Raw genomic sequence first — 25,722 nt, forward strand, 5'->3', positions numbered from 1 at the left:
ATGAATTTTCATGAAATAAGTCTTTGAATCAGATTGCTTGTATTCCCTAGAAGAAAAGAGCCCCTGCTTGCATGGAAGTCAATGTTTAAGTCAGACAACTTTTAAAAAGGATGCAAAGTTATACTGTAAAAATACCCACCTTTATAGCTTATAATCCATTTTTTATTAAAACTGGGAAATAGGAGTAAAATTCACATTTAAATTATTTTCTGCTGTTTCTAGGGGATACTCTTTGCATTCCAGTTAGTTTCACATTGTTCTTCCCCTACCCATTTTTGGTACTGCTGTTCTAGACTTGCATAACCTTCGGGGAAAAATTTATTCCCAAACATAAAACCTATAGGGATTTTACATTTTTTAAATATTTAGTAACTTTTAACTGTGTGTTAGCCTTGGAATAATTCTGTTTTCCTGTGAATTCAGAATGCTGGGCTATTACTGACTGTAAATTATTTGAAGAGGGGAGCCCTTCATATATATGTCCTTCATTCAAGGAGTTGTGTGCTCCTCAAGGAGTTGCATCAGTGATGCTATAAAACTAGGATCGAGTGCACAGAAATCCATTCACTCTTCTGTTGATGTAAAGAACAGGCACTTGCAATGCTTCTTTCTAATGTCACAAACTTTGAGAAAATTTCGTTTAACTGGTTCCTGTTCAATTTGCTTGCATTTGAGTGCTCTATAGTCATGTATTCCATTTCAGGTTTGGTGGGGGTTTTCTGAGGGAGGATGGGGAATAAAACTTAATCATTCTATTAAAAAAAAAGAAGAATGTAAACGATTGTGTTGCAAAAACATTGTGATTTGATGTGGCTTGGTCTTATCTTTTGGGTTTGGATTGAAAGTCTGAAATACTTGAGCTATGTTCTTGTTATAAATGAATGAGCCAATTTGATTAATAAGGAGAATTTATTCCATAATTAAAATACAATCGTAAAAAGGCCACAAGCAAAGATCAGATTGGTGCTGAACCAGGCTAACAGCGTCGAGTGCGACAGGGTGACTACTATGGCTCCTCTCCTCTGTGCATCACGGAGAGACAGCTCTCACAAAGTCATTTTTATACATTTCTAAGTGTAGAAAGTTTACTTGCACTCCGTGCTTCCCACCCCTAGTAAAGCACGTTCACCAGGTTGCTGACTAGAGAACTTTGTGTACTTTGAGCAGTCTGTCTCCATCCCTCGCCTTCCCCTCCCGTTCCACAAAGCACTTGTGAGCAGAGGAAGTGCCCGACAGTCACGCTGCGTGTCTCCCTGTGCCGCAGGTGTTTGGAAGGGCAGCGTGCTGGCCGGGCCGGGGGCTGCCATGGTGCCGGCCCCCGCAGCAGGGAGATAGCAGAGATGGCGGCCTGAGGGCGCCGGCCCCGCGCGCAGACATGGCCTTCGCCCAGTCCCACATCATGGCAGCCAGGAGGCACCAGCACAGCCGGCTCATCATCGAGGTGGATGAGTACAGCTCCAACCCCACACAGGCTTTCACGTTCTACAACATTAACCAGGGACGCTTCCAGCCCCCGCATGTGCAAATGTAAGTATTATAGTGCTGTTATTGCTCCGGCACAGCCTTCGGAATGGTTATTGCCTTGTCGATGTGGTATTCCATGGACCAGTCACAAAGAATTCAAGGAACGCTGTTTTGCTGCCTTTCTAATAATATTTACTATAATGACAAGAAATCAGTCCATTTGAAAAGTACTTTGTTAAAAGATGGGAGAAAGATTTCCTCACTGGTGTAAGTGTAATACATAGTACTTAGGTATTGAAAAGAGAAATAAAAAACAAGTGGTGGCAATAAAACACGATATGATACAAGGATGATACTTTCTGCAATCTCAATAACTAATGTTTGTTTGCTTTGTGCACTTGCATATTAATGTACGTGGTTGCTGAACATACCAAGCCTGGATCTGTACAGCACACATTCTGTTTGGTTAGTTATATTAAAGCTGCATACAAGGGAAAAATCATATAAATACATAAAATACTGTGGGCACCCATCCGAAAACTTACTTTCCAAAAGTGCCAAGTGCTTAAAGAGTAATTAAAATAATGTGTTTGTTTCTGACTTATATAATGACAACATCAGTAAAATTAACTGCTCTAGATGATTTACTTGTAACGTAAAGTGGAGAATTATAATTACAAAATGAAACCTGCCATAAAGTTTAAAGCCAGAAGGAAGAGCAAAACAGTAAAGCTATTACAAATAAATTAAGTATAAAATTCTACTGTAAAATATTTTTATAGGGAATGAAAATGTCTGCACCATTTTATTGTGTATATTAAAGAGAGAAGCAGCCTTATCTTTAGATCAGATGGCTGGTTTTAATTTTTTAAAGAGAACCCTTTTCCTTTAGGAGGACTGAACAAATAGTCACCTAATTTACATTTGTCGTATTTAATATGATTTGATAACTTAAAACTGTAGGTCATGATTTCTGCAGTTAAAAAATTCAGCACTTGTGACTGGTAGAATGCTGTGTGTCTATTTAGTGAATGCTTTTTTGGCATAAATTAGATTATATAAAAAAATCTGATGACTAACATGTATATCAAGATGGTGAGCAAACACTTGGTTTTTGGGGGCAGTATATTATGGTCTGTGTTGGGGTTTTTTAGATCCTACTGAAATGCAAACAGTAAAATGAGTTGAGTGTTAGCACTGGGAAACATCTTTTGTTTATAGAGCTGGCAAATGGTAGAAAAAGTACAAACAAACAAATGTGGGTTCTGAAATACTTTTTCAAATGAAAATGCCAAATGCAGGTTGCCTGATTTGTTGAGGCTTAGCTATTTTTTGTGAATATTCAGACAGCTCCTGGACACTCAGAAATCTGTTTCCTGATGTTAAAAGCTAAATGTTTTTTACTGGGCTGAAAAAAAAGTTTTTTATTATTCACTTGGCTCTCAACAATATGCTGCTTAAACTTCTAACCAGTAAGAAATTGTGGTACTGGAGGCTTAGGCAGTCAACTACCTAAGCCTCCTGAATCGAAACCCAGCACCCAAGCAAGGAGTTGAAAATAAGATATCCTTAGAAAATAGTTCCTCAGAAGAGTTTAGCAATCTCTCATGAATGATTAATACTATTGAAGAAGCTTGTGCAAATAGAAAAACAGGCCAAATCAATTGAAACATGTACCACAATCTGACCTACGCTTTCTCTTTGTACAGAAATAGTAAATAATGTTTCTGAATACCAGCAGGATTGCTTTTTCTTCCTACCAGTGAACAGAATAGTAACAAAGAAGGGAAAAGTAGACATGAAAAGGGCGACAAAAGCACATTTTATTCACATGATTGTTGTGGGTGAAATCCTAGCCCTGCTTCTGTGCATGCAAGTTTTGTCCTTAACTTCAGGGAGGTGAAGGCTTTGTGCATGCTTCAAAGTACCTCCATTAGTGATGTTGCAGACAATCAGCAACATTTCACACAGACCTGTTAACATCTGAACTCTCAGTAAACTACTTTAACCATGGGTGAGGGGGGGCAGAGGGTTGTATGCTCCTTTTCTGCTGCTCTTCCTTGGTCCTCTGTGCAGGTTTGGATTTCTTATTCGATGTTTTAGCTCCCAGAACATGCTGACAGCCCTTTCTAGACCTGTCGTAGTTTGGCATCCCTGTGCTTGTGAGATGACTGGGTTGCCTCTGACAAGGAGGATGGTAAATTCTGCCAGTGTTTTCAAGTCCATCAGTCATTTCTGGAAAGTGCCTGTCTCACTCCTTCCTGAAGTACTGAAATCTAGTGTATAAACTAACCTCTAGAAGTGTTTTTGCCTTGAGATGTTCCAACTTCACTTTTCAGTTTCTCTGCAAGTTTTCCTACTGATCTAATGAAAAACAAAAGCATTTGCACAAAAATAATCAGCAGATCTGTATTCCTCTGCTCATGCTGCAAGCTGTGCATTGGGTGTTGGTGTGACAGCTGCTGTGGGAATGCGTTACACAAGAATATGGGGATTGAGCCTTCAGAAATTATTTCCAGTAATACAACTTAGATGAGTTTGTGAAACTTGACATATGCTTTTACCTATATATGGTCTCAGTGCATGCATTTCACTTCAACATGAGAAATCTGCATCTCATTTATTTGGGTGGTTTTTTTTATATTGATGCCTTTTCCCCATGAAAATTCTCTGGCCTATTGCAGAGAATTTGAAAGTTACACATACCTCAGCAACCAGGAAAATGCTGTCCACACCTTCCCCATCCCCATCCAAAGCATGTGCATTAGGTGCTGCATGGGGTTGCCATGGTAAGTCTGCTGTTCTTTCCACACAGCTTCCTATGTGAAACATACACTGCTCCCTAACACCCGGCTCGCTGCTGTGCTGAGCTTTAAAAGATTTCTGAAGGAGAAGCTGTACCTGCTTTAAAGGCTTCCCTAGCATGAAAAGTCAAAGAGTGGTGTTTTAGACCAGTCCATATCCTTCTGTTTGCCAAGGCAGTATCCATGATTTGAAGCTGGATCAGTAATGTGATCTGTAACTCGCTTTGGGAAGTGTTGGGCGGAAAGAGCAATAATTCAGTTTACTGCACTGGTGTTTAATCCTTTTAGCTTGAACAGCTACAGTGATAGCCAAGGTCAGCCCCTCATCATTTTTATCCAACCATCCTAGTTCATTTTGTGAACTGACTGCACCATCCTTCACCCAGCTCCCACCTGAGGGCAAATCCTCACCTCCCAGTCTGAACCCCACCATTCACCACCCACATTCCTCTGCACTCCTGCTGCCTCCCCTGGAGCTTGCCCTGTGCAGCTCTCTCCTCCTCCAAAACAGAGGCATTTTTAACATCTCAACTCTTTTCCGTCATCTGCCCTTCCCCACATGCCCTACACAAGGTGTTTCCAGCTACTTGGAGTCCAAGCACCGCACTCTTTGCCACCCAAATTTTGGAATTCCCACTACATCCCTGCTTACATATGCCCCTGGCATGTAGTTCATCAGGTAGGATTTGATCACAGATGGCTTTACCCCTCAGCTCATATTCAGCTACTTTCTGCTCAAAACCTGAACTTCAGAAAGACAGCCCTAAGGTGTTTGTACAAAAAGGCTGCTCCTCCAGTTTTACTATAAAACCCCCAATATTTCTTCTTCCCATGTGGCAAAGATGGGTACAAAATAATTGGTTCATACTCTGGTTTTGTAGTTACATTGTAGAAAATGCTAAGACCTTTTTCTGTATTTAAAAAGATTTCAGTGTTTTAGATTTGTTCCTCACCCTACCACTTATCCTGTGAACTTGTCAAAACCAGCTCAGTTTATCTGCCTATAAATTTCATAGATTTTTTGACACAGAGAAAAGGTTGAATGATTAAAAATTATTATCTTACACCTTTTAAGCACTAAAATGCTTTTTGAAAATTTACCTAGTAAACAGAAGTAGTATTATTAAAAGCAAAGATCTCTATAATTTTTTCCCCTGAGTTTGTTTATATAAAAGTAAGCTCCTGAATTAAAGCACAACCAGCAAGGGATAGAAATATGTACTGTATACTGCAACAGTGAGCAAAACTAATTTTATTTTCCCTTTCAAAAGAAATGTTGTAAAAGTAAAATAGTTCATAGCATTTCTGTATATCTCTCTGGTTTCTAGTGACATTAATATAACTCTTGCATCTCTTGCTTTTTGATTTTTTTCCACCAGAATTCCCTAACTGGAGTAGTAGATACAGTATAGTTGCATATAGATAGATTTGCTTCTATGTATTCAAACAAAATATGGATTGAGGTTAAAAAGATTGATTTGAAAACAAGTATTCCTTCTATGGCAGACGGGTGTTCTCTGATTTCCTCTTGTAAAATACAAGTGAGACTCATCAAACTGGGCCAGATCTTCTAGTTTCTTCAGTTTTGAATGTAAACATTGGGTTCTGAACAATGCAGCCTCACCCCTCACAGCATCTGATTTCATTTAGTGTAATTAAGCCCAGAAAGTCGTCACTTTGTCCTGACAATAGTCAGGCTTTAACATACATTTACAGCTGTTAGGAGACTTTTTATATTGCTTTGCATTAACACACTGAAACATATCTCCAAAATGTGTTAATTAAATTTGCTCAAATTGAGTAACTTGCAGAAAAGAAGTTATAATTAGGAAAAAAAAAAGCATCTAAATGTATTTATGTATCTAAAATAAATCTTTTTTCTGTGTACTGTGTAATCATATTTAAACAATGAAATGGGATAGTACTTTTCCTTTGAAAATGGCAATACCTTTGATTTGTTTTGTATTTGTGTCAGAGTTACTGCCATAGTCCAATCTCTAATCTCTTTAAATTAATCTATCTACCCAATAAATACTGCAAATGTTGTGATGTGAACATCAAGAATTTTTACACCTCCCATTAGTGTTAGGTTTGTTTTAACAAATCCTTCCATCCGGCAGATTTAGAAGTCTGTGTACTCTTTTGTAAAGGTAAAAAAGTAGTGTCAGAATTGCAAAGCAGACACTAAGGAGTAGGTAAATACTTTATAACCTTGTTATGATGCATTTCCTGCAGGGTTGATCCGGTGCCCCATGACGCTCCGAAGCCTCCAGGATACACACGATTTGTCTGTATTTCTGATACTCACTCAAGAACTGATCCCATCCAAATGCCATATGGAGATGTGCTAATACATGCTGGTGATTTTACTGAGCTGGGGCTTCCTAGTGAAGTAAAAAAATTCAACGAGTGGCTAGGTAGGTATTGAATTCTGTGTGGATTCGACAGTAAATTTGTTTACTGATTGTATCTGCCCCTTCTGCCTCCCAGTTAAAAACCATCACACACTCAGAAATAATGAATATTAATTTCACTTTTAAATTTGAATGGCAGTGAGCAGGAATCAGATTTTTTTTCTTAGATTCAACAAATATTTTTGCATTTTTCCAACTGAGCAAATAGGATTTGTGAGACTATTCATCTGTTCTGCCTTCACACTCTCAAGTGTACATTAAGCAACTTCTTGGTGTTAGCAACAATTGAAGTCAGGAGACTTTAATGATTTACATAAAAATCTTGCATACATTGTTACAGCTTTGCTGCGTCCCCTAAAAAGTTGTTGTGACTGAAAACATTTTTCTGTTTAACCCCAGAGGGCTCATAGGTTTGAGGGTTTTTTTTATATCTGAGGCTCAGCTGCGCCACAGAGATGAATTCTGAACAAAGCAAACCCTGTGTGCCTGTGGTTGCTGCCTTGGATGTAGCAGACCAGATGTAGATGCCTTCTGTAGGCAACTTTTGGCATTGCTAACTGAAATTCTGTTCCACTGGGCAAGAGAGTGATGATTTACATGTGCTTCTGCAATGTTTTGTGTATGCTAAAAAAAATAAAAAAATAAAAATTGGAAAGCATACACTGTATCCAGACAAAAACCCTCATCAGTGCTGTTCTTGCAGCATTGCAGATACCTTAATTTAGAATAAAAGTGGCTTCTGGATTTTGAGACTTCATTAATTAAAAAAAGGTGAGAGGGAATGAAGGAGTTGGAGAGAGAAAGGACCCAGTTTAAGGGTAACAGATTTCAAGTTTTTGTGTTGATTTTCTTTCTTGTAGTTGATATTTTTGCATTTTTTTCCTTTTTTTTTTTTGCTACATATTGCAGCAATCCACTAGGAAGGCACAAAGCAGACAGATGCATGTAGGCTGAAATGAAATTTAAAAAGGAAAGTCAGGACTTCACAATTTAAACAAATATTTACTAGCAAATAATTATTAGCAAGGCTGATAAATATTTATTTGAGCTCAGGAACCCAATAATATGCCCCACATGGAACAATTGTTTTTTTCTGTGACTATGAAGGTAGGAACAGCACGTGGAATAATTGATATAGAGCCATCAACTCTGTCTCTGCACCCAAATGGAACAGGTTGGTTATAAAACTAAGTTTTGACCCTATTTTGTAGGTCTTTACCATGTATTATAGTAATATGCTGAAAATAGCATTTACAAATTATTCAAACCATATGGTTACCCCTTCTAAATAATCCTGATTTTATTTATCTGCTGGTGTGGGAAGAGAAGTGCTTTGGGATATTGCTGGTGAGCAAGGATGGGGCTGTGCTCATTGCTTGCTGCAATTGGAGTTTTTGTCTCCAGTTCTCCATCTGCCTCCCTGCTGGTCACAGCTGTACGGTGTTCTGAAGATGTCTGTAAGCTGAAATCCTCTCAGAATGGTAGGAAGATTTCCCAAGGCATTTCTGTGATGTTCTCTTCATCATTTTTATTCCAAAAAAAAAGGCTTAATTTTCTGACTTTTCAGGCATGCTTCCAATTTCATGGTAGCGTGCGCTTGGGAAAAGGTGATCTTGGTGGTTGGAGTTATATTTTTGCAAGAGCAAAAGATTTGAGAAGTTATCAAGTTAAAAGGTTTTTTTTTAGTTTCTTGGCAATTTAAAATAAAGATTTAACTTAAATTTTTAATAAAGTTTTTGTTTGGCTGTTTTAAACAACCAGTTTATCAACTCTTGAATATACTGAGTGTTCACAAAATCTGCAGTAAATGGCAGAATGGTTAAAAGCATCCCCATTGAGAAGGAATTTCAGAAGGTTTTGCTGATTGTCCATTTTTTTGTGAACACATTAGTCTCCAACAGCTTTGATTTTTCTAGATGGCTGCTTCCAGTACCTTCCATAATTTTGCAGCTAATCCAACCTTCTCCTTCTTTCTTAATATTTTACTGGTTTCTTGAGAAAGTAACTGACAGACTCTGGCACCAACTTTTCCTCCACTGACATTCTTCCTTGCTGCTGCCAGATTTCCCTGTTTATTCCTTCATGTGCAGGGCTCGGTTTCCCACTTCTTTGTCTAATCCGTGTCTCCTGCTGTCCTTAGATTACAACTTTGTTTTTGCTTTGCAATAAACACCAGGTGTGGTACAGCTTCCCTTGATCTCAGCTTCCCCTCAAGCACAAGATACAAAACCTCCTCCTGCTTTTGCTCCAAGTCTCTATGTGCATCATTGATTCCCACCTTTCAATTTTCAGTTCTGCCATACCCTCTTGGGTCTGTGCCACTCTGATCTCTCTGTTTCATCTTTCCAGATGAACTCGCCCTTCAGCAAGTTCAGATTTTATCTTTGCGCTTTACACAAAACTCCTCTGCCTGTCTGATGGAAAATTTATTTTACATTACCGTCATTAACTTCCATAGGCCTTATGGTTCTATCATGCACATGCTCAAGTGTTGTGCTAATAGAGGCACATTGGCTGGATGAGTCATCCCCTAAAATCTGTTCTCTTTTTCTGACTGTCCCTGGTTCCCAGGAAGGCCGCTACCAGCTCGGTAACAGTGCTTATGATCCCAGTATTGTCCCTGCCTGGGGCTGCTACCCAGGTGCTCTGTTTTGGCAGCCCTTTAGTCACCAAGTTTTATACTTCTGACCCCTAAAGCCCTCTAGATCATTTCAGTTTGTTCTTTCTGGTGATTAATTGCTTTCTGTCATGCGTGTTTTTCTCTAAGCCCTTTCTCAGAGAGAGAGTTGAGGTTTCAGTAGGGCTGGCTTGGTGTCTAATTCTGTGGAAGAGATAAAATGTTGGTGATCACTGTATGTGCTTATTTTCTCAGCCTTCTCTGGTAGGCAGTCCAGCTTTACTTTTAATTTAATAAATAGATTTTTCTTCTCTGAGTTTTTTAATTGCATTTTGGGTCTGTGCAAAGTTTGAGCACAGACACAGTTTTGCGGCAGAGTTCCAGAATATGACAGGGATGTTGAGATGAACTGTGCTTCTGAACCTGTCACCTACTAGTTTCATTTGGTATTTCCTAATACTGGAAGAGGCAAGTGAAAAACCTTATCATTCTTTATTCTGCTTAAGAACTTTTAGGCTCTTTCCATATCTGCCCCTAAGATATTTTTCAGGCTGAAGATTGTTCAGAAGTCCTTAAATGCCTTTGATCATCTGTGTCACACTTTGTACCTCTTTGTTCCACATGCTTATAAAAAGAGTGAGACCAGAACTGCACATGTTCTGAGAACACTACAGATTTATTCCCTGCACAATGAAATTTCCTAGTTCTCTTTTCCTTTTTGGTCTTGTGGATTATTCTGTTTTTAACAGAACAATGAGATGGCATTTTTCAGGGTAACTTAGGAAATTAAGGGAATAGGGGATGAATAGTCAGTTTACAAAGCATACAAACAGTGCCAACCTGCTCATTGCCCTCCCTTCTTTTTTTTCTGAATAGACCCTTCTCCTGTTATCATATCTCAACTTCTTCCTTTTTTTATCTAGTTTGTTCTCTTACTGTATTTTTCTTCCAAATTTAAAAATTCAGTTTTGGAGAACCAGAATAAGATGAAGTACAAGGTATGTTTTATGGTAGGAATGAACAGAAGGCCAAGAATCCAGGGAAACTTTCTGATGATTTATAAGAATGCCTGGTATGACTTTGAATGTGTGCTAATTTTCCAGCATGTTCAGGAGATTTTAATGATAACACTTCCAACAGACAAAAATAATCTGCAGCTTTTTCATTATTTTGAGTTTTGTTATTTATTCCCTTCCTTACCTGCATGTCAATCAAACGTGTTGTAGGACAAATACAAAGACATATGTCCTGCCTTAGTACACTCATCAAATACTGACTCCAAAACCGTCTCTATTTTTTATCTCCTATATTGTTGGCACTGAAAATTGCCTGCCTGGCTCAGTTGCTCATGTAATTCCCTTTGCTCAAGCCTGTAATATCACTTCCAAATTGTATGCTCCAGGACCCGCTGTCACTTTGAGCTTGTGGGTTACTTTCCTGGAAATTTAACTAAATGGCTGATCTGTGGTATAAGCTGCAACACATACTTCCATCTTTTCTCTGAGAATTCTCTTCTGTGCATGGATTGGGAAGATTACTTAAACTAACACATTGTGTAATATATATTGTTTCAGTGTGTTTGCTTGAGATTTTCCAATTTCTAAGACAGACTTTCTATTTGAGATTCAAGTTCAAGGTAAATTGGAAATAAAAAAATAGAAAGTGGCTTGCAGTTGTAATGGAAAACAATAATTAGCTCTTCAGAGTATTTTCCTGAAAATATTATTAGATGTTGTACACACACAAATACAGACCAAAAAAAGGATTACATTATTTGGCATGCATTTCAGAAGTTGACCTAGGCAAACTCAGCACAAAGGATAAGATTTTTTTTCAGACTAAAAAATATTTTAGAGTGAAGATGTCTACCAACTGTAATAACTAGCATTACTAGAACATTACCTCTTTCTAGAATTAGATTGTATTTGATCTAAACTTGTAGTATTAGATTCTGTAGACAGAATCAGAGATTTGTTAATAAATATCATCTCTGCTTTTTAAAGGTCTTGAAAAAAGATCTTCAGAAAAACTTGTGGTCACTAGACTTAGCTTTACTTTTGCTTTACTGCTCAGCTTTGCAAAATGATAGTAATTATTTTTCTTCCTCTCTTAACAGGTATATTTTTAAGTTCAGTAATACTCATGTTTAAACCAGATTAAAACCATGTTGAAGATGAAAAAAATCAGCTTCAGAGCAGCAAAAGGAATTAGAATTTATATATTGTAGTCATGCCATTTTGACCATCGATAATTACACTATTTTTATGTTAATGTAGAAACCCCTTGAAAGAAGTATTTAAGCATTAATTATCTATTTACAAAAGAATGGCTTTGGAAATGCAGTGAAAAACGTTTAGCTGTGCAGGGATTCAGAACAGATGTCAATTTTAAAAGACTGGGCATACTGAAAACAAATGTTGGTTTTTACTGCTGTTCTTAAATGTAAGGTGGCTTGATGCATTTATACATCCAAGACTCAGACACAGAAAATTGCACTGCAATGCACTCTCCCAGTATTTCTCCAGTTCTGGGGAGTTAGGATGTCCTAGGAACTTCAGAATATTAAACTGGCTTCTGTGAGGAGTATTTAATTTGCATCCCTGTATTGGGAAGATGATCCAAAGTGACTATTTTCCACGTAGACTTCCTGTGCCAGTGGTGAGAAGCTGTAGAGTTGATAGATGCTAAAGCATTGTTCCTTCATTTCCAACTTCCAAACCCATGAGCTTCTGGGGGATTTCTTGAACTTTGTACTAATATTGAGCTTGCCTCCTTCCACTAATGCATTGAAAAGTACCCAAACTCCAGGATTCTGAGCCTGAGGTTTCATAAATACTGAGATCCCTGACCCTTCAAATGAGTAAGTGAATAAAAATACCTAGTCTTATCCCAGACTAGCAGACAAGGGTAGCTTTAGGAAGGTAGTGTGGCCCAGAAATGAACAACCACAGAACTGGAAAGATCTGGGATGTGAGTCTGTGAACTGTCATTGCCTCTGGCAGAGAGATTTGAAAGAGCCTGAGGAAGACAGGCAACCAAATTCTAGTTAGTCATCTTCAGATTTGACAGCCTCTTTATTTTTCCCCCTTGTGAAATTGTGAAAATGATGCTTGATCCACCTACTACATGAATGTGTTGGAGGATTAATTATTCTCAGCACAGCACTTTGAACACCTATTGTGCAGCACTGTACACAAACATTAAACATGGTTATTAGTGCTGTGCACCTCATATGCTGACATGACACATGGCTCTTTGTAGTCTTCCCTTCCAGAAGGTGACAAGTGGGAGATGCTGAAAGCACCTCTGTGGGATCTGAAGATCTGAATAGGAATCTGTATCAGTGTGCACAGAGATCCATGTAGGAAGTGTAAAACGTTTTTTAATTGTTACTTTTTAACTCAGTTTTCCCAGCTCCTTCCTTTTCATGGTCCCCAGATACAAGTTGTAACCAAAACTAGAATATTTCTGGGGGCAAGAAAAGATGTGGTAGGAATTATATCTCCTCAGAAAATTTAAGACTATAACTATCCCAGGAAGCAAAAAAACCCCAAACAGAGTTATGAAAATGGACTGTGACTTACATAGTTAGTGATTTTCAAGCCATCAAGTGCCATAAGCTGAGGGGACACATCAAAGGAAGGTTCAGTCCAGGCAGACATTGCAGTTGTGCAATTTTTTAGACATCTCTTACAGACCACAGGTGAACAGAAGGTGCAGATCCATGTAACCTTTTGTCTTGATTCAGTGCAGCTACTCTAATGGCCTAGTTATGCATTGGGCTGGTTCTGCATAATTGCAGGGAAATTAAATAAACCAGGCTAAAAGGAGCCACTTTTCCTTTAGAAGTAATTTTGACCAATTATAGTATATGGGTGGGTATAAAGCACAGTATATCAAAGAGCCTAAGTTGGATTATAATCAGGTGTTTTTTTAGTTTGATTTGCCTTCCTCTATTTTTAAGGAATCCTGTTTTATCAACGTGAGCAGTGTTTTATGTGTTTGCTGTTTTAGTGTTTGGTATAATTACTGGCTTTTTCAATGCAAGAATGGATAGAGCTGGAAGGTTACAGATGACTTCAGAGGGAGTGTTCATTTACAGTATTATTCCAGATTACACACCATTCAAAAAGTATGTTAATGTGAATTTCCCAGACATCAGCACCAGTGTTTAAACACAGAACTGTCAAAAAGATGCTAAAAAGCAATCTGAGACAGTTATGCAATCTTTCCACTGTATCACTCACTGCTGTATTCTAAAAGGTTGAAATGAGAGGGAAGAAGCACTAAGTGGGCACTTACATGATTGTCACTTCTTTTAATGAATACTAAAAATTTTGCTCAGTACAAAATACCGGGAAATAAGCAAAACACATCTGCCTGTCCAGGTTTGCATTTAGCTTGGCAAAGTTGGGAGCTGATAACCACTGTGAGCTTCAGAGGAGGTCCAAAGTTGATAAAGATGCCTCACTTGGTACAAGAGGAGCCTGGAGTATGGACACCATGAGTTTGCTCTTGGATTATTTGCAGTGTTGATCTGGTTTACTTGGTTGATAATAGAACAAGATGAACCCTTAATAACACAGACTTCCACTTTGAACAAGCTCAGCTGCAGGGAAATAGCAAACAGACAGTGTTGCTCAGCAGGCTGCATTATGCAGCCTGTAGTCCAAGTAATGGCTCCCCAGCACTTCAAATTATTTTGTAAAAATTATGTTCGCCATAAAAAGAACCTACTGGAGTTTGGAAATAAAAAATTACTGCAATAATTCTGTAATTGGTGCATAAACATGCAAAAATTAGATGTTTGGTTGATTTTCTTAATTAGTAATCTGCAGTAATGAAAGGAATAAACAAAGATGCTCCTAGCTGAAGAAATATATATGTTCCTATACATATTATATTACCAGAACTGCTGTCATATTCTTATCCTGAACAAATGAAGGCTAAGAAACTTTCTGAGGAAGCTTTGCTGTAAACTGACAAAAACTCCATGGATGAAGTGAAAAAGTCTGTAAGATGATAACACATCTGGCTATATATAAGTTAAATATGATAACCTGAGCTTGTTGATAGTAAACTAATCTCAAATGATAAGAAACTATATTGATGGAGGAAATTTAGGGCCAATTTTTCTGTGTAAGGAGCTGTTCTGGGAGAAGAACCACTGCTGCCTGACTTTTTGGATCTTGTCTCGTAGATCTGCTGTGGGTTCCAAGTTGCCTCATTCCTTTGAAACCTCTCCTTCAGACTGGGAATTATTTACCTTAGACACTTTCAGGAAATTCAAGGGAACATAATTACCTTTGAGGTCTTTATATAGTAAATGGCTTTTCATTCTGCTGGGCAGTTTCAGATAGATATAGAGTGACAAGCAGGCAGAAGTCTAAAGCATTGTACTTCAGCAAGTTCCCCCAATTTTCCCTAAGAAAAAAGATATCTTTTTCTAAAACTGCTAAATTAAGGGCAAGATATTGTGTCTCCAGCATTTTATTGCATATAAGGGGAGATTACAAAATGGAAAGGGGAAAATAAGGCAGGAGAGATAAAGAGTCATGTAGCCAAGAAGAAGGAAAAGGATGGGAGAAATCTCTTATCCCACATTAAGACAGAGGCTGACAGAGGTGGATGGTGGCTTGGAGCCCCATTCCAAATTGGCAGAAGGCAAAAGTTGAATGTGGCCTGAAAGAGAAAGCTCAGAAGCCCAGGGCTGAATCAGAGCCAGTGTGTTTCTGATAGGATTTTGATTTGTAAATGTTTCATTCCAAATCCAAATAGGATGAAGTGGATATAGGTTGATTATGGAGGAAAATAATTTTAGTTTCTTGCAAATTAAACATTATGAGAGTTAAAAAACCCAACACTTACTTTAGGGAAAAAAAAAAGAAATTTTGCCTAGAAATGAAATTTTTATTCACCCCAAAATATTTTAAATATACATTTTGCTTCATTTTTTTTCCCCTTGGTAATGTCAGAAAGACTGTGTGAATTTCCAGATATAACCTATTCCATCCAAGTGGTATTTTAATACAGAAAAATATTTAGGTAAAATTTTTCCAACTGATTCTAGTTGCAGTTTATGGCCAGATTAGAGGCATATTTTAGTAGAATCTTCTCAGGTGCCAAGAACAGAAGGATCCCTGGACTTTGGACAAAAACACTTGTCTTGTTTTGGCTGGTCAAAAGAAGAGATCAGACAAAAAATGTAACTTCCCCCAAATTCATAACTTATCTTCTTTTTTTCTTTGTTTGAAATTACATCTTTGACTCCCATAGCATATGTTCTTGCAAGTGTTTCTTGGCACTCCTGAAGGGCAGATCTGTTTCTTACATGCTTCCTGCTTTTTTTTTTTTCTGGGGAATTAATTTTGTCCTGGATATGTGTGCAGGATTCCTGTGACAGCCATAATTTTTCTTTAATATCATTGTATACACAGAGCTTCTGTATTAATACTGAGTTTGCTACCTGCCCACCAGCAAAGCCATATGCTAGAATCAAATGTTAATTGGTTATCAGTTGGGGATTTAGTCCTACTCATCTGCTGGATGGATAGTATGAGAAATTTACACCAGAGTTAATGGAACATACTCTCTAGACTTGTTAAATTGCCCGTCTGCCATAGACTTGTTCCATTACAATCAAAACACAAAATGAGGTTTGGATTTGTCTTAGCATTGCAGGCTCTTTACAATTCTGGTTTGTTTTCCAGTGTGGCTTGACAGGAGTCTAGAGAATCAGGGAGGATGGAAGGGACCTCTGGAGGACATTGAGTTCCACCTTTTCCTCAAAGCAGGCATGGTTAGAGACCAGAACCTTGGCCTGGTGAACTCTGAGTGCCTTTGAGGGAGGAGATTTCCCAGCTGCTCAGAGCGCCTATTTCACTTTTTTACCATCCTCATAGTAAAATTTTTTCCTTGTAGCATGTTGTCACTTGTGCCTGTTGCTGCTTGTCATGCATCTCTAAGAAGGACTTGCTCCTGCATTTACCTGGGCTCAGGTGGTTGCAGACCAGCAGCAGGGTCTACCCTGCATCTTTTCAGGGTCTGAACAGCCTCAGATCTCAGTCTCTCCTCTCATCCCAACCACCTTGGCTGCTCTCTGATAGGCTTGCCTCAGTTTCTCAGTAGCTTTCGTGTCACTGAAGAGCCCAGGATGGGACCCCACACTCCAAAGGAGGTCTCACAAGTGCTACGTGGTGGAGAAAGATCACTTCCTTTGTTCAGCTGGTTTCTGAAAACTCAGTGTGGTGATTAACACAGCCAGGGTGTCATGGCCACAAAGACTCTTTGCAGAGTCTTTTTGAGTGCAGTTACTCCATCCTGGGTGCAGCTGTGGGAATAACTGATGAACATGGAAGCATTTGAATTATCTACAATCAAGAGCTGTTGGGATAAAAAATGGAAGGACTGTGCATAGGAACACAGCCATACAACAGCTATAAGATTATGCGCCCTTGGGGATGTCCTGCTCCTAGCCAAGGAAGCCAGGGCTACAAATTGTGTAGAAATCTGTTCCTTACACATAACTTCACGAGAGCAGTGCCTAGGCAGGAACAAGATTTCAAAGATTTACACCTAAGTCCGACTTTGTAATTCAAGAGCCCTCAGAGTATAAAGCAAAGCACATTCTAAAGCCTTCCAAGGAGCAAAGTTTGAACAAAACATTGCTAAATCTATGAATAAGCAGCAGAAAATACCCTGTTAGTAAAAAAATTAAGATTTGAAAGGTAGAAAGTGTAGTTAAGGAGACAAAGAAAAGGAAATAATTTTACCAAAGCCTGGTGTGGAATGAAAGAATAAAACAAACAACTGAGGTGCATACTCATCAAAAACACAGTTGTTAATTGAAAAGCTGACAGACCTGTAACTACAGCAGTGCCTCTGGCCGCCACTATAATAAATGTAACTGTACATTTAGAGTAATTTGCTAATTTGCCTAAGTAACACCCACAGACAGCAACATGACATAAATACATTAGAGGAAGCAACAACTATAACCAGCTCATACAGGTTCTTGGCTGCTAGATGGATGGATCAGATGAGCTGGAAAAGATTTACTGAACAGGACAGAAATGGAGCTGGTAACGACATTGTGGGATACAGGATTTCTTTATTCCTTTAAGGCCTGAAGATGCCCCATGTTGCAGCATGTAAATAACATTTTTAACTTGTGTATGTGTGCACACACCTAGAAAGCTTGTACAGGTGGAGTACACATCTGCTAAACGCCAAGTGTTTCAGAAACTAAACAGAGAAGCCTTTCAGGTAAATCATTGAATCTTGAACATTTAACATGTAATTATAAATATCTGAAAAGAGTTTTTGGTAAATATTCTAAAGACATGTATGTATTTGATCCATAGGAAAGACTGGAACCTGTACCATCAACTTTCCTAATACAGGTGTTCCTAGTGTTTGAAACTTGTATTTCAGAATCACCCACATCTTCATCTGGCAAAGTTGAGCCCTGTGTCACCTCCCTTAGGCTAGTGCTGTTCCGTCTTCTGTTTCCATAGCTCTGAATCACACTGTTGCATTTTATTCTGAAGTCCTACTCATGCCAACTTTTGGCATTGCATATTAACTGGTTTTTTGTGTTCTCTAAATAGCCTGCCTGCAGGTTAAGCTTGGGCCATTGCTAAGGATTTTTATGTCATCAACAGTGCATTTCTAAAATTAAAATCCCAAAAAATTGCTGTTACGCAAGGCAGGTTTAATTTTCAGTAAAATATTTCTTTCTGGTCCCAATCTCCTCTTCTGACCGTCTTGATCCTGATACAAATTAACAGTGCAGAAACAAAGCTAATGAATGCAGCTTTGCACAGTTTCTCTCTTTGTTTCTTCCAGATGTGCTTAGGAGGTTTGTGCTGAGCTGTTTAAGACAGGCAATGCCAGCTCTTAGGGGCAGAATCCAGTGAATAACCAAATGCAGAGTCAGGTGAAAAGTTTCTGTTTCAGTGCTGCTCTCAGGAAAAGCCCACGTGTGTGGGCATATATATTCTTGCCTTCATCAGGAGGTTGTTCTAAGGTTTTTCACTAAATACGGGTTGTAAAATATTCTTGAACATGAGTCACTTTAAATTATAGTCTGCAGAGCTAAGGGAGTCACTGAGAAAATGGAGCAGGAAAAAAGCCCATGGGATAGAGGCAAAGAGTGAGATTTCACTGTGGGATGTGGATTTTTGACAGCCAAACTGAGTCCATGCCTTGCTTGAAGGCTTGATATTAATGTCAGGGCACAGACCCCTCTGGCTGACCCAAGTTCTGAGTGTCAGTACAGGCTGACAAAGACCTCAGCTCTGGGAGAAGAGAGCTGACATGATTTTATGAAGCATTACAGCTGATCTTCTTTGAACCCTAATTTCTGTCAAAGAGTTATCATCACTGTCACAGTAAATGATACTTGCAGCACAAATGGCAATTAACTAGAAGTAAATAGTAGAGCAGAAGTCTGCAGACTGGTTTTTAAGGTTGATGAGTTGAAAGTAATTTCAACACATTAATGCTAAGCATGCTAAATCATAGTGTGCCATGAAAAAGACAGTAATGTCATTTACCTGAAATCAGCAGGAATTACAATAACATGTAGTAGGGGTAGGCTCGATTGTTTCAAATGTGTGAGCATATTACAGGAACCGATAACACTTTGTCTATCTGTTTGCTTTTATCAGATTTTTCATAAAACAAGTAATTTGTTTGTTTTTCACTGTTTTAGGTAGCCTGCCCTATGAATACAAGATTGTGATAGCAGGAAATCATGAATTGACCTTTGACCAGGAATTCATGGCTGACTTAATCAAGCAGGACTTTTACTATTTCCCCTCTGTTTCTAAGCTGAAGCCAGAGAGCTATGAAAATGTACAGTCTCTTCTAACAAACTGCATCTATCTTCAAGACTCTGAAGTGACGGTGAGGGGATTCAGAATATATGGCTCCCCTTGGTAAGCAGGTTTTTAAGCATACATAAAAAAAATATTGTTGATTGCTATCACATCAGCCATTTTGTCTGCATCAGCTGTATTTGAATTGCTGTGTTAGGAAGAAAAGTAACACTCACTTTGATAAAGTTTTTATATTTTCTTGTAATGAATCATTTCTGTGACAAAATAATGTACTGTACTGTGGGTATGGTTAACCAAATAATGATGGGAAAAAAAGAGAGTGTGCTCTTCAAACTCTCAGCCAGGAGCAGTTGTTTAACAGTCCATACAGAGGGCTTTTGTGTCATAAAATATATTTTCTATCCTTGGTGAATTTATTTAATTACAGGTTAATTTTATTGCAAGGGTACATTCTTTTGAAAATTTCCATCCTACAGAAAGTATTGGAGGTTCATTAGTGTGTACAGTAGTCGCTTAACTCAGCAAGCTTATTTCAGCAACTCTGAAGGTCTTTTATTGCATATCCCTCAGAATTTTACTTTCTTTTATAAAGTAATAGCTTTCCTCAAGGTCTAGCTGAGCTTCTAAAATCAACAACTCAGTGGCAGCTTAATATTTCATGGATTTTGCTCTACTGCATAGTGATCACTTAGAACCCTTGACAGTATTGAAGGCAGATGGACTTTGGTTCCTGACTTCCTTGTATGTGCTGCTTCTGTGTCTCTTACTAATGTCCCATTCCTGTTTATTATTTCTGCTGATGGGCCTGTAAATTGGATCTTTTATGAGCATTTGGTACATGTTTAAAATAAGTAAAAATGTATTTTAAAAGGCAGGGTTTTAAGGGAATATATTATTCTTCCTTTTAACATCACATCAGGCTGAAATGTAGCAAACAAGTTGTCAAACCTGATGCATATACCCTGATGTGAATTTTCAGTGTGAATAAACTGTGAAATCTCTTGGATTTTTTTTCTTTTTTAATGAAAATTGGCTTTTTCCCATTTGGTTACTTGAGATGGGTGTTAATTTTGTCTGAGCTTATTATTCTACATTTGTCTAGATTAGTTTCTCTCTTAAATGCACCCTTCTCTTTCTCCCTTTCAGACTTCCAGATCTTTCTGGTTTTTTTCAACCTACCAACCTGCTGTTTTATAGTTCATCTTCCTCTTGTGTGTACAATGTATGCAGTCAATGTGCATTTTACTTAATTTTCCAAATTATTTGGGAAGATGTTAGATGGTATCAGTCCTAATATTAACTCCTGAGAAATGCCACTTGGCATCTTTTCCCATTTTGATGTTCAACTGTAAATACTGTAATTACGCTCTGTTTACAATATGTCTGGCAACCTCATGTCTTCATTGCAGTGTTGGTAACCAGGCACCATATTTCCAGTGTCAGTAATAATTTTCCAGGCAGTGAAGTACCAAAAGTTGCATGGAAGTCTAGAGAAATGAAATTAAAACAAAATACTATATATAAAGTAGCACTATGTAGAGGCTAAAGAGAACCACTTGAACTTTCTGTGTGTGATTAGATCTGCAAAAACCTGTTGAGAAAACCTTTAGTCCACCCACTAACCCATAAATAATGTTTCTGTAAAACAGCTCTACCACATTCCCTTTGTGACAAATCCTGTCACTCTGCACAAGTTGCCTGAGCTATCTGCCATGATCTATCCTTCAAGTAAAAAGAACGCTCTCCATCTCTTCTGCAACTCCTGGTCATAGCTACACTTCCACACTCCATGTTTTACAATGCTGCTAAATCATCTCCCACCCCTTTGTGTTGCGAGGTCTCCTGAAGATATTTGCTTTCTCCATCTGGGAAGGAGTCTTGATGAAAGTCTTCCAGCCAAACTGAGTTTTTTTGCTAGCTATTGAGCAAGGCAGAATCAAGTTTCCACGCCAATTGATGACATGTCCAGTGGAAACATCAACAGTAGCAATAAAAGCCCTTCATCAATCTATCAGGGCAGCAGATGCAGAGTCCCATCAGCCAGGTCACCAGTCAGAAAGCTTGGGAAGACAAACAGCTCTTGTGTGGGGGGTTTGACTAGCTGCTGCTGGATTTCAGGCTGCGGTACACTCCTGTGCCTAGTGAGCACCACTGTTCTTTGGCATTTCTGTTGCTATACTTAGTTTGCCCCAAAAGGAGAGTTTTGTCATATCCTCTCTGGGAAATCAATCTCGGTTTCTTTCTACATCATAGTAATGTCATCTCTAAAAAGATACAGAAATTCGCTGAACTTTACATAGTGAATATTTTTTTTTAGCTAGTATTAAAAAGCTTGTCCATTATAAAGAAAATATATATGAACATAGTCAAGACTGTCCACTAGAAAATATTTATGAACAAAGTCAAGAGTTCGCAATTTTAAGTTCTTTAAGGTCTCAGAATTCCATAAGAAAGTCAAATTTCATGCAGTTGCTTGTCTAATATCCTAAAATAATTTTCTTTTTCTGTTTTAAAAATATGCACTTAAACTTTCCATTTCTAGTTGCAGCACTGACCTTCTGTCTTACATCACCTTTTGTAGAAATAATTAGAAGCTAGAGATATCCCTCATTCATAAAACATGTTGATCAATAGTTGCAAAGTACTTTGAGAACACTGGAGTAAGGTCTGAATTAAAGCCAAGCAGCATTAACTTAGTGTCTTTTACCTGTAGCCATCTGCATTTTTATATATAACCTGTACACATTAGATTATACTTCTATTTAAAATATTTTAGTTGCAAATTCAACCATGAGAGCTTGATTGGTTTGTATAACATGCCAGTCTCTAAGGTCTTTTAAATATGTACCATTTGTGTGTGGTTAAATATTTTAAATAGCACTTGGTATTTTGTCCTCTATTATTATCTAAAACCAAGTGGTTATTTTTAATTACACAGAAGAAATGGGACAGTGTTTTGTCTCAGAAACCAATGCTCTAACTCTCCTGGGCTCCAAGGACAAGAATTCAAGTGCCAGATTAAGCCTCTACTCGCTAACAAAAATTTAACTGTCTTAATTGTTAATTACACAAGTATTATCATTGAGCAGGGAGCAGCCATTTTGAAATGCCACTTGCAATGCACAAAAGCAGCTACTTAGGAATTAGTACTTGCAAAAGCCATATCTTGGACAGTGGATTATCAGGATAGATGATAAGGAGAAGTGTGAAAACAGTCATGAGAAACTCAGGAATACCAAGACTTCAAATGTGTCCATAGCAATGCTGAATGGGTAGCTGTTTGGCCTAGGGGCATGATGCTTCTCACAGTGCTTTTGGGGCTGGCTGCCAGATCTGAATGGATGAGCAGGGCACCAGTAAGAATGCAATGTGTTTCAAAGAATCCCAGGATGGCTCAGGCTGGAAAGGACCACAGTGGGTCACTGGTCCCACCTCTCTGCTCCAGCAGGGCCATCCCACAGCACAGGATTGTGTCCAGAGGGGTCTGGAATATCCCCAGTGAGGAGACTCCACACCCTCTCTGGACAATCTGTTCGGTGCTCGGTCGCTGTCCAGGACAGAAGTTCTGCCTCCTGCCCAGGTGGAACCTCCTGGGCTCAGTCCCTGCCCGTTCCTCTGGTGCCATTGCTGGGCCCCTGGAGCAGAGCCTGGGCCCTGCTCGGAGCCCTCCCTGCAGGCAGGGACACCCAGGGCTGAGGGCCCCTCTCAGCTGGGGCTCCTCTCCAGGCTGGACAGGCCCAGCTCCCTCAGCCTTTCCCTGCCAGAGATGCTCCAGGCCCTAAATCATCTCTGCAGCCTCCACTGGCCCCAGTCCAGGAGCTCCCTGTCCCTCCTGTGCTGAGGAGCCCAGGACTGGACACAGCACTGCAGATGTGCCTCCCAGGGCTGGATAGAAGGGCAGGATCACTCCCTGACCTACTGGCAGTGCTCTTCTTAGTGCACTTCCTTCAGTACAGCCCAGATGCTAGGAACTGTTGGCTCTTCTTCAGTATAAAGGCTGGACACCTTGATTTATTTTTGCAAAAACAAGTCACAGGAAAATGCACTCAGTTTTCATCCCAGAAAAACCCAGGGCATAGCCAGAACATATTCACAGACCTGGAAACAATCTTGTGCACACACCAGCTGTAGTTGCTGTGAATGTAAAAGAGAAGACTTTAGTTCCTCAATAAAATTTGCTGTAAAGTGGAAAGCTTCTAGTTGAAAAGTACTTTTAAACGCCCCTTTTGTTCTGAACTGTTATGAAGATAAGACAAACTGGAAGATAGAATAACTCAAATAATTCTGTGTAATAATTCCATATAATGTACTTGGGACTGTTAAGATTCCCAAGGATGAAGCCATTTTCTAGAGGGTTTTAATTTACTTTTCAGTAAGTTATAGAAGTAAAAATATAGCCAGTAGGAACACCAGAGAGGTGGCAGAGAAAACACTCTTAAGTGTGTTTCCAAGACCTCTTTCTGGTCATGGCTGACCAGATCTAGTGGTGGTGAGAGGTAGCGAGTGGTAGGTTGGACAGGAGATCTCCAGAAGTCCTTTAGTCCTTTCTGAGCCATCTTTCTGTGATTCAGTCAATCCCACTATGGAACTAGAACTGTGTGTGAGGCAGACACCTGAAATGGGCAAGTATCAACAAAGGCCTTTGCAACAGGGAGTTTGCTGTTGTTATCACACTCACTACAAGCAGTAGATGGTCCTAACAGGTAGTTCAGAAGTCAGGAAGCTGGGATAACAGTGGAAGTTTGAATTTGGATTTGAAGCAGAAGGTCTTTGTCATCAGACAGCGTTATCAGATAGGGTATTAACTCTATGATGGCATCATTCATGGAAAAATACTAAGAATTTATTAGTGAGTATTTGAGTTACAGATTTTCAGCCTTCTATTGTAGTTCATCACTCCCCCCCAGTACTATGTTGCAGGTAAGAGTTTTAGTATTAGCCACAGCTTGAAGATAGACTCTACCATCCACTCTTGTTTCTGTAACTGCCAAAGATTTTAATTGCACAATTACACACTCTGTTTGCACAAAAAGACCTGATGCATTCAGTGCACAAGATCTGCTGTGTTTGCTGAACAAGTCCACTGTATATTAATCCTTTTACAGTTCTTATTCAGAAATGCCCTGTAAAAAACAAATGCCTATAAAGGTGCATGTGCAATTATGTATGGAAATGAGAACAGGTCTCTGAGGTTTGTAGAAAAGATGTACATCTGCTAAAGGACTGTGTGTATGTTTTGATCTTGTGGAAAATGGTGAGTGGCCTTTCTGTTAAGAAGTGGATGATTGTGCATTAGTGACAGGATAAGAGTACACATTTTACTTGATGGTGCAAAAGAAATGCAAGTAGCAGAAGGAGAAGATCTTCTTCTAGCTTTCCATAATAGTTGTAAGCAGATGTACAGCTGCAGGAGAAACTTTGGTCCTTCTGCTTTCAAACAGGCATGCAAGGTGGCAGGAGAGCATGTTATCTCTTTCGGCACTTTTTTTCCATTTTCCACCATGTGGGAAAGGAAGGGACAATCACAACTCTCTTTGCAAATCTATGACAGTTTCATTATTCTAAATGACATATTGGTCTGGATAACTTAAAGAAGCCCTTTTGGATGAGATTGCCTCCAGACTCTATCCAGAGTGGATTTTTACTTGGCTTCAATTTTCTGGAGGGATCTATTCCTGTGAAACAGAACCTCATTTTTCTTTTTGCAGAAGTAAATTTTTTTTCTAGTGTCTATGTATTCTCATTTCCTCCTTCGTTAAAGGCCTTCTGAACTCCAGAAACTCTTAATTTCCCAGTCAGGGAAGATGTGAGAGCAAATATTAATGTCAGCCTAGAAAGGCATTTGTGACCATTTGTCCTGCAGTGACAGATGCCTGGGCTGGACTCCTGGGGTTTTGTTGGTTCCCTCCAATGGAGCGTTGATTAGATTTGGCCTGGCATGTTTACACATGGATCAACAGCTTTGGTGCCACATTATTTTTCCAAAATTGGGAACTGAGGGAAGAAAGTTAAGGTATGTGGGAAGCAGTTTCTTTCTGTTCAAGTCTTGTTTTTATTGAGTTTAGCAAACTGGCTGAGGCCCATCCCGTGAGCTCTGGCTTCATCAGAGAAGATGGATTAATTCCTTCCAGTCTAAAGAACATCAACATGTAGGTTGCATTAGTATTAGCCCAAAGCAGCCTTGACAGGAACCTTATTCTCCAAATCATCATCCCCCTTTGGCTGGAGAGCTGGAAATTGGTTCCAACCTGTTGTTCCTTTCTTGGTGCACTGCAGTTGTCTGGACTATTCCAGCCAAGTGTCTTTACTCAAGTTGCGCATCCAGTGTGGATGCACAACTCTTGTCTCAGTTGTTATTTTCTTGTCTGATTTGTGTTTTATCACAGAGTAGGTGACTTTGTTATTTGACTCCTTGTCAAATGTTCTCTTTCTTCTTTCTGTGTGTGTGTGCACATGTGCACATGCACTTCCCATAGAAAGGCTGGTAATTTCCATGTGTAATCAAAACAGTTTCAAAGAGCATGCAAAGGGCCAAACTGAGGCAGCCTTATTTTGGTTCCACATAGACTCCAGGCCTAAGT

At 39.0% G+C, this 25,722-nt stretch overlaps 1 protein-coding gene across 4 annotated transcripts in view; it reads left to right on the forward strand.

Annotated features, from left to right (window-relative positions):
* Positions 1–25,722, forward strand: part of MPPED1 (metallophosphoesterase domain containing 1) — a 63,350-nt gene that overhangs the window by 12,521 nt on the left and 25,107 nt on the right. For all 4 annotated transcript variants that reach the window (XM_077178404.1, XM_077178405.1, XM_077178407.1 and 1 more), the window contains 3 exons: positions 1,265–1,527; positions 6,504–6,685; positions 19,015–19,240. In XM_077178404.1, the coding sequence (XP_077034519.1) occupies positions 1,265–1,527; positions 6,504–6,685; positions 19,015–19,240 (671 nt within the window). The remainder of the gene's footprint in view (positions 1–1,264; positions 1,528–6,503; positions 6,686–19,014; positions 19,241–25,722) is intronic.

The sequence above is a fragment of the Agelaius phoeniceus genome, chromosome 5 (assembly GCF_051311805.1).
Source record: "Agelaius phoeniceus isolate bAgePho1 chromosome 5, bAgePho1.hap1, whole genome shotgun sequence".
Taxonomy (NCBI): Eukaryota; Metazoa; Chordata; class Aves; order Passeriformes; family Icteridae; genus Agelaius; species Agelaius phoeniceus.